A 9689-nucleotide genomic window follows, 5' to 3' on the forward strand; every position below is an offset into this window, starting at 1 on the left:
CCTTGCTTCTTGGCTCCAGGGTCTGGCTCCCCTGGAGAGGGTCATCAGGTTCCAAGGGTTCATAGGCCACCTCCGTCAGATGGCACAAAGCTGAAGGACAATGTCACCAACTCCTCAGCCTCCCTCTTCCCACCGCAGGGGAAGGCAGAGAAAGGAGGCAATCGGGACACACACAACAGAGAGACTGGAGGCTGTGTGAGGTGGGGGTCAGGAGAGAGATGGCCCCAAAGCAGTGGCTGCACAGATGGCTGTCCTCAAAGCTGCATCCTGGTTCCATGGCAGGAAGCAGATTCAACTCACCACCTTGCCACCTGATGTTTGTAAAAAGGCTCAGAGGGGCTGGGAGCTGGAAATGGGGGTGGGGGGGCAGAGGGAGCGGGAATCAGGCCTTGGCCTGGGAGTGGGCCCCTCCCCCACACCAGCTGAGGCGGGTGGGTGGGGAGCCAAATCTCCAGGGTCCAGCTACATGACTACATGCAGTGTGAGAGGCCAAGGCAGGTTTAGATAAATAAATTATGGTGCATTCTCAGGAAGGGATTCCACACACACCAGTAAAGCATGATGCACAAGAATAGTTCTCAATGTGCAAAATGTTTAAAATACAGTGACAAAAGAAGAAGCTGCAACACAAAACACCCGCTGCAGTGGGACACAGAGAGGCCCACGCGCTCAGGGGATGTTGCAGGGAGATTTGGGGGGAGTGGGGAGTTGCTGAGGCGGTGTGCCCATCCACCCCTCTGGCTGGGCTTCCACCGGTGGGCTCTGTCCTCCAAAGCATTTAACCCTGGAAACCATGAGACCCAAATCACTCCCCTTTCTTTGTCTGGCTCGGGGTCTGCAGGCTGGGAATGAATGGGTGGGGGTGAGCACACTCAGCAGTTAAGATTTGGCCACAGGAAGGGCATTGGTGACCTTGGCCAGGGTACAGGGGCAGCTAAGCCACAGGGCAGAGACCCTGAGGGGTACAGCAGGGTGCTGGGCCTTGAGAACACACACGGGGCTTGGGGAAACAGGTGGGGCAGCCAGGCTGGCTGGTCTCTGGTTGGTGATAGAAGTTGAGCAGTCCTACCTGGGGTGGGAGGGGGGGAGGTCACAAGTCAGGGTTCACCAGGTTGGGTGCAGGCTACATGAACTTCACTGACACACCCAAGTGCCAGCAGCTTCCATAACTCTGAGAGGGCCAGTGTGGAAATCTGCTTATATACACCTTCCATTGTGGATACACACTTGTCCAATTTCCTTCCTTCTCCTGACCCCTTTTCTGGATGCACAGACGGAGGCTCCGGGGAGACTTTCCGGGCCACAGGCCCAGGACCACAGGAGGGCTCCCTCTGCCTCCTTTCCTGTCCCAGCCTTGCCAGCTGGGCCCCTTCTGGTGCTTATCAGCTGCCATAGATGTCCAGTCTGTGGCACAAGGCTAGGAAACAAAGAAGAGGGCAGAGCCAGAGGACTGTTCAGCCCATGGGCAGCAGAGGGAGTGAAGCCAGGACCAGCTTCATGGCCCCACAAGTCCCACCTCTCATGGGCCAAGCCTCTCCTTCCCCCCATCTTCCAGGCTATAGGATCTCTCCCCACCTTCCAAGGCTTTAGCCCAGCCTGGGGTGTGGGTGTGGGGAGGGCCTCTATAGGCCCTGCAGGCCTCTGGCTTCAGAGGGGCAGAGTGCAGGTGCCGCCCCAGCTGAGGAAATGCCTCCCTCAGTGCCTTCTCTCCCTCCCTGCCTGCCACTTCCTCCACCATCCTGTCACCTGTAGCCTTCAGGGAAGATCATCTTTCACTGCCCCATCTGCAAATGGGGGGAGGGTGGCAGTTTCCAAGAGGATACCTGCTGACTGGGAGTTGGGAGTTATTTGGGGAGAAGTTTGAAGGCAGAAACACAGGGGTCAAAATCCTGAGGAAAATGGGCATAGTGGTTCACACCCATAATCCCACCACTCAGGGTGGCTGAGGCAGGATTAAGAATTTAATGGCCAGCTCAGGCTACATTGTATCTGTCCCAAAACTAAAACAAAACTCCTTAGAAAAGTGGAGCTAATCACATTGGGTATCAGCTTCATCCCCCAAACAACTTCTGATTAGTGGCCCACGGTTCAGCTGAGGAAGACTGAGGGGCAGAGAAGTGACCTCTCACCCAAGGTCATGCTAGTGATGACTCCACATTAAACCAGATCCCAAATCTAGGCCATTGTTCCCCTGCCATGCCACACCCAGGTGCCAGGCTCATGAGCACTCCTCCCCCTGCCAGTCAACACCTGAGTGCTAACCATTCACCTCCCGAGTCTTTGTCCCGGGAACTCTACTTCCTCACCTTAGCTGGTGCAAGACAGGAATTGGTACCTGCTTTCTAGAGGGGAATACGGAAGCCTGAAGGGTACTTAGGTGGTTGAGATCTGAGGATCAAGGTTCATAGCCAGCCCGAGCCAAAAAAAAAAAAAAAATACATGAGTCTCTTATCACCAATTAATCACAGAAAAGGCTGGAAGTGACACTGTGGCTCAAATGGTAGAATGCTGGCTTCAAACAAAAGGATCTCAGGGATAGCACCCAGGCCCTGAGTTCAAGCCCTAGTATCCCTCCCTGCCAACATACACACACAAAGGGGATGGGAGTGGCAAACCCACCGCTTACTTCAGTGAGCTTGTTTTACACCCCACACCTATAATAGCACTTTCTCCATTTCACAGATGATGGCAGTGGCTGTCGCTGAGGATAGGCATAACCTCTGAGCCCCAGCCCAGGGTCCTCTCACTGTCATGTGGGTGGGTCACCACCACCCTTACCTGCCACTTGGCACCAGCCATAGCACCCTACACAATACCCTGCCTGGGGCAAGTGATCACCAGATGGACCCCATCACAACTAGAGGTGCTGAAGGCAGGACCCCCTGGAGGTAACATTTGAATTGTTGCCTGTCCTAGCTGGTAAAACTGAAACAGGAGCTAAGTGTGCCCAGGATTTGACCTGCTTGTCACGATGTTGACCTCAAATTCTGAAGTGGGCTCTCCCTGCCCAGGGGGATCTCAGCCTACCACTGGCCACCATTGCATTGGTGGATGGAGGAGCTAGTAGGAGACTCTGCACCTCACAGCTGAGTTGGGGGGAGCATTAAACAAGCCCCCCCCAACACACTCCCAGGGCTTCTGTTCCAGATTTGGGCAGAATGCGGACACAAGCCTTCTGGACACACAGGGGGGCCATCCACACCCGGAAGCAAATGACACACGCGGCTATGCTCACAAGCACACAGTCATGTGTACAGACACATGTGCAGACACATATAGTGTGATACACGTGCACGCATGCGCATATGCATGCACATACACACATGCACATGCACACACACACTCTTTCTCTCTCTCTCACGGGGTTGTGAAAGGCACACTCCCAGGACACATAGAGGGAGAGATGGCCCAGGGTTTCTCATCCTTCTGTCTGTGGGTCCAGTCTACCCAGAGACAGCCTTCTCCCGCAAAACATGAGCATGTGGAAGTGGGAGTGGGTCCCGCCAAAGGGGCCCCAGCATGTGCCAAGCATGGAGATCACAGCAGGCATGTGTGCATGCATGTGGACGTAGGCGTGCAGAGGGGGTGAGGACACGGATGTGCACTCTCAAGAGTGTGTGCACCCGTAGTGTTCGTGCATATGCACACTGGGGCATCTTTGGCGTGCCTATGCATGCAAGGTGTGCAAGTGTGCAGCCCACGTAACACGTGCACGTGCAAGGAAACGTGTGTGCAGGCTGCAGCACGGTGGACATCAGCAGGGCAGCTGGGTGGGCACCTGGGACAGGCAATGTACTCACCCCAGATTCTCCAGGCAGGGCATGCCCAACCCACATGAAGACCACCCTCCCCTGTCCTCACTGCGGGGGGGGGGGGGACTTCGCACCGTGGGGGGAAGGGTTTCCCAGGACTGCCAGGAAGGGGGGGTGCTGCGAACCCCAGCACCCCTCACTCCCTTTAACCGAGCCCCGCAGGGACCCTCAGGTTGCAGATGCAGGTAAGCTTTGCTGTCTGTTCTCAATGCATGACCTATGGGGGTCGCACTTGGGGCTGCCCCGTCCCCCACGCCCTCTACTGCCGCCAACGCCCCCATTCGTCCCGACCCCTGAGAAATGGAAGATTGTGAGCTGAGACTGCTCCGTACCCACGTTCCAGCAAACCCTGTTCATTAACCCTTTCGCGGCTCGGGCGCTCCGAGGCCGGACCCCGCCCTGCCAGCTTGCAGATTCCACCCAGGACCTGGTCCACACCTGGGACCCCCCCGACCCGCCGCCCTTAGCCCTGCCGTCGCCTTCAACTTTCCCCGGAAAGCGGCAACTTTTTCTGCTGCCGCCGGCTCCGCCCTCCCGGGGCCGGGGCGCCGGCGGCCCGAGTCCGGCGTGGCACTGCGGTGGCCCCTCCCGGCGGCCTGGCGACCCTTCCCCCCGGCGCCGGCAGCCCCGGACGTGTCCTGCACCTCCAGGGGAGGGGCGAGGAGTCCCCGCACGGTGACCCCACTTGCAGCCCGGCCGGGGCGCTGCGCGGACACTCACCTCCGGCGGACGCCCTCTTCATCTTAGGGGTCGGGCGGGGCGCGTCGGGGACCGAAAGTCGCTTCGGGGCGGGCGCCCGTCTCCCCGCGGCCGGGTCCGCATCCAGGCGCCGCCGCTCCGGCCCGGTCCCGGCCCGGCCGCGGGACGAGGCTCGGCGCGCTCCGCTCCGCTCCGCCGGGCTGGGGCTGGGCTCGCCGGCCGCGGGCGCGCAGGGTGAGGGCGGCGGCGGCGCGGACTGGCGGGGCGCTCGCGGCGCGGGCCGGGAGCGGATGAATGTTTTATGGGATCATGTGGTTTGACGCGCGAGGAATCCGCCCGAGCTCCCCGCCGGCCGGGGCGGGGCGGGGCCGGGGCGGGCCGGGGCGGGGCCTCGCGGCGGGCGGGGCGCTCACCTGGGCGCCGGCCCGGGCCGGGCGGAGGGTGGAGGGCGAGCCCGCCAGCGGGTCCTGGGCGGCGCGCCCGGCTAGGACGCCCAGGCCGGACCGCAGGAGGCGCTCAGTCACCCGGTGCTCCCGCACCGCGCGGCCCCAGACAAAGGCGGCGCATTCCTGAAGAGGCGGCGGCCCCTGCAGGCGGCCACGGGCATGGCGGCCCGCAACCTGTCGTGGGCGCGGGCTGGAGGGCGTGGCGGCCCCCGGCTGGCCCGGTCCCCATCCGGCCAGACCTTTGTTCGGAATTCTGGAGTATGAGGGTGTGCGCTAGGCCTCTGCAGCCCCACCCCTGCCTTGTTCCCACTAAATTTTGGGTCACTGCTCCCAGAAACTCTTTGCTGCAAGACTGCCACCCCGATTCAGTAAGAAACGAGGCGTATCGCTTAGCGCCTGAGTCCCTCCGCCGGCATTTGCACCGTCCTAGGCAGGGGACTCAGTCCTGGGCCTGCTCCTCATCTCTCCTCTCCTTGGAATGAGGTCTCCATAAGGTCTGAAGCCTTCCTCCAAACCCACCTGCTTCGTTTCTTCCACTCTCCACTAAGCTCGCCCCAGATGTAGAGCCAGAAAACTAGTGGTATCCTCCCCCAGATACATGCACAGGTGTCTCAAGTCTGGATCCTGCTTGGGGGATCTACCTGGACACACACTCCTGAGAGTGTCCTATGACTGTTTGCCTGCACACAGAGAAGCTTAAGAAGCTGGGTCAGCTAGGCCTAGATCCTCTCCAGCCCCCTGGGTCTGGATCTCCTGGAGCCAACCTGATAGGTGAGGGGATGATCTGGATAGAGTCCTTGCCAGCCAAGCCAGTCTGCCAGACTCTTTGCCCAAGCTAGGACCCAGTCTTTCCCTGCAGCTGGAGAATCCTGGCTGAGGGTATGGGGGGAGCGGCTGGGAGTCTGGTCTGTGGTATCTGGTGCCCTGAAGCAGAGCGACTTAGGGGATGGATAGCCAGTGCACTGTATCTCCCCTAGGCCCAGCCCCATCACCTGAGATGGCCCTGGGGGAGATAGGCACATTGCCTTTTTCACCAGGAAAAGGAGAGGCCTTTCAGAAATTGAATGCTCCCATCCCCACCAGCTGTTAGGGAGCCTCATGGGCTAGGGACTAGTGGCAGTGCCTATGATGGTCTGGTCCTCTCATCCGCTGTGCATTCTGCACTGGCTCCTGCTCTGTGGCCCTCACCACACCTTGGCTTACTTTGTCCCTGTTATCCTTAGGTTAGCCTTGGATTTCCAGGTCACTGTGGAGTGTATGTAACTCCCAACCACATAGGAGATAAGGTGGATCCCAGATATCCCCAAATTTCTGTTCATGGTCCCCACAAGGGCCAAATGGGCACCTCTCCAGTGAGTGCTGGTCATCAGTGCTACCAGGCTAGCCCCTACAGTGGTTTAGTGAATTCTCTCCCTACCACATGACCAAATGACCACCTCTCCAGTGAGTGCTGGTCATCAGTGCTACCAGGCTAGCCCCTACAGTGGTTTAGTGAATTCTCTCCCTACCACATGGAGGGTTGTCAGCTTTTATAGACAGAACCTGCATAGTGGCTTTAATTATGTATGCCCAGACTACCTACCATGGCCTAAGATGGTGATTTCACCCACATAGGTTCAAAACCCCACCCCATTAACTATAGGAGCTAGGGCAGCATTTTGGGCATGGAGTAGACACGGGAAATAAAAGCAAGTGCCATTATGGATGCTGTGGCAAGGGTTCACTCTCTAGTCACCAAGCCTGGATGTTCCTAGCAGTTCTGGGCTAGGGCCTGCACCCTCCCCCTCCGCATCCCCCCCCAACAACTGCCCATAGGCATGGAAACAGGTCTGAGGCTTGCACCTGCAATGGGCTGCAGGCAGTTTTCCCAGTTCTTACTTTACTGAACACCTTGGGCAGAGCCTTCTTCTCTGGAGGCTCAGCCCTTGAGCCAACTCCTGAATGTGGGCTGAGGTGGGTGGGGGCTGAGGTAGGTGAGTGGGGCCAGCACTGAAGGGAGATGGGGTGGGGGGGCAAAGGGAATGTTGAATAGGGCTGAGTATCTGGACAATCTGCCTGCAGGACACAATTCACTTCTAGGACTGAGGATGTAGGAGGGTTTGTTGAAGCATATTTATCAGGTGGGCAGGTGCTGGGCATCAAGGAGAATGGAGGTCCCCCCTCCCAGCAGCTATCTCACCATCCCTACTCCTAGAAACAGGGAAGGGAAGGTAGCTGACAGCTAGTGTGGGCCAGTAGAGAGGGCTTGACAGCAGCTCAGCCAGCCCTAGGAGGCAATTCCTAGGGGAACACACCAGAAACTTAGTCAGGGGAGTCTGGCCATGAACTGACCCTTTGACAAAATCTACACGATCCGTGTCTAGGAAGCCCAGCAGGGTTACTGAAATGACAGACCATTTGGACGGTGCAGGTCTGATTCTCCAAGCTCTCTGGACACGTGGCCCTGGGGATCAGGAGAGGGCATGCTCTGGAGCCTGGAGACAGCTTTGCCTTTAGAGTTGAGGACGCTTGTCATACCCTGCCAGGGCTGGGCCTGTGGGGCCACACTGGCACCTATCTGAATCACTCCCCACTCCCACAGAGCATGGTCTCTGGCCAGTTTACCCAGCCCCTTTCCCCATTTCCCCTGTAGTGAAGGGCTCCCTCACCTCCCATCTCTGTCCCAAGATCCAGCCCAGAAGCCAGCATATTAAGAATAAATGGACCTCTGGGTGCTGGTGGCTCACACCTGTAATCCTAGCTACTCGGGTGGCTGAGATCTGGGGATCATGGTTCAAAGCCAGCCTGGGCAGGAAAATCCCTATGACTCTTATCTCCAGTTAACCACCAGAAAACTGGAAGTGGCGCTGTAGCACAAGTGGCAGAGCACTCGCCTTGAGCTGAAGATCTCAAGGACAGTGCCCAGGCCCAGAGTTCAAGCTCCACGACAGACAAAAAGAAAAAAGAAAAAAAGAAAAAGAAAGAAAAGAGAGCACTCTGCCTGGCTACGTGATCTCAGTCCAGCCCTTTGGCCTCTCTGAGCTCAATAAAGCTTGGGGCCAGAATTTAAGACCTCAGGGCATGGCCAACAGATCTCTTCTTTATCCATTTTGTTTTTCCCTTGTGAGGACTAGGTGGGACATTGACAGGGATCACAGAGTTTAACTCACACCTCTAGGTCCACTTAGAATCCAGCTTGGCATAAGAAAAGCTTTCAGCGTGGCCACTTGGGCCGACAGCAGCGTGAGTTGATCTTTCTGGGAGGTTGCCTCTCTTAAGGGTCCAGGGGAGACAAGCCTGCTCTAGTGCCATGGTTTTTGTTTTCTGTTCTTGGATATTCCCTCCTCTTTTGCAGAAGCGAAAGAGCTTGATCTTGGCCGACACACTATCTGGGCCACTGTGGGAGAGCACAGGAGAACCCAGGAAGGAAGCTGGAAAGCCAATCAGCAAAGCCGTGCCTGCTGCCCAGTGTGCCAATGTGACCTACCTGAGTGGGTGGCTGGGGATGTGGTCTCAGTGCCAGAGAGCTGGGGGGCGCCAGCCGCCATCTGTTCTCACCATGGAAGGTGGCTGTGTGCCCGAGACCTGAGAAGACTCTGTGCCAGGCCTGCTAAGTGCGTGGTCCCATTGGTCTTGTGATGGAGACATCTCTACTACCACCCATTTTACAGACAAGACACAGAGGTCTAGGGGAGTTTAGACAGGAGAACATTCTAGAAGCCCCTCTCTGGCCACTTACAGACTTTATTCCCTCCAGTAACCTCTTACCATCGCCCCCACCTTGGGGCTGTAGAGGGTCCTGGCCTTCAGCCATCATTGGCTTTGTACCCCCTAAGGAATCCCATCCTGATGAGTGCCTTTGTCCAACTTTGGTGCATATGAAGCCATAATTAATCAGCATCTTCATTTCTTATTCATCAAAGCTACACACAGCATCAACTGGGACTAGTGCAGGGAAGGGGCCGTCTGCCCGACTTCTAGCAGCATACCCAAGAATCCCTTTGGGTCTACCCATTCTAAATGCTCTGACGTTTTCACTAAGCAAGGGCCTTCTCCCATAGGGTGGGTTCTGCCAGGCCACACACCTCTGGGAATCACGGATGATAAGTGTACCTTGCACAAGTGTCAGTCCTCACCTGTAGCCCCTACGGCCTGTCTCTGGAATAAGCAGAGAGCGATAGGGAATGGAGGCCAAGTAGGACAACACTGCTGGACTCTGAGGCTGGGTCTGCCCCCTTCTGCTTCCAGAGTCCCCTGGATTTCCACACTTTGGGATAAGATTGGCCCACGCCAGTGGTCACAGGCAGGTTGGTTCGGGGTCCTCTCCTAGTGAGAGGGCAGCTGTGTCGCTGGCCTTGGAGGGGCTAGCAAGTCCAGACTGAGCTTGGAGATAAATTGAATGCTTCTAGTCCCTGAGCACCCAAAATCTGAAGCAGGAGCAATACTCTAGAAAGCAGTGTACCTAGGCTGTGCTAGGCATCACTGTGGCTTTGGGCCTCTCCTCCTGCCCCCTTCCCCCCTTGCAGGGAATGTGGATGCTTCCAGAACCACCCACCTGGCAGTAGCAGCTAAATTAGGAGCCTCTGTTCACACCAGGAGCCCAGTGGGCAGTGAAAACTGGGTGAGGGGTACATCTCTTGAGGGGACCCATGAGCTCCTGGTGGGGTGTAGGAGGCCTGCTTAGGAGTGGGCATGGCTTTCAACTTGACAGGAGTGAAGGGCTTCACAAAGCCTTCCTGGGCCCTCCGAGAAG

General features: G+C 57.4%; 1 protein-coding gene across 1 annotated transcript in view; it reads right to left on the minus strand.

The window, feature by feature from the left end:
* The window catches only part of Rtn4r (reticulon 4 receptor), a 28671-nt gene extending 23845 nt beyond the window's left edge, over window positions 1-4826 (minus strand). The window contains exon 1 of the mRNA XM_069994380.1: window positions 4533-4826. Coding sequence (XP_069850481.1) covers window positions 4533-4554 — 22 coding nt within the window. The 5' untranslated portion in view covers window positions 4555-4826. The remainder of the gene's footprint in view (window positions 1-4532) is intronic.
* Between the last annotated feature and the right edge of the window lie 4863 nt (window positions 4827-9689).

This window comes from Dipodomys merriami, unplaced genomic scaffold (genome assembly GCF_024711535.1).
Source record: "Dipodomys merriami isolate MVZ:Mamm:240054 unplaced genomic scaffold, mDipMer1.0.p SCAF_45, whole genome shotgun sequence".
NCBI lineage: Eukaryota > Metazoa > Chordata > Mammalia > Rodentia > Heteromyidae > Dipodomys > Dipodomys merriami.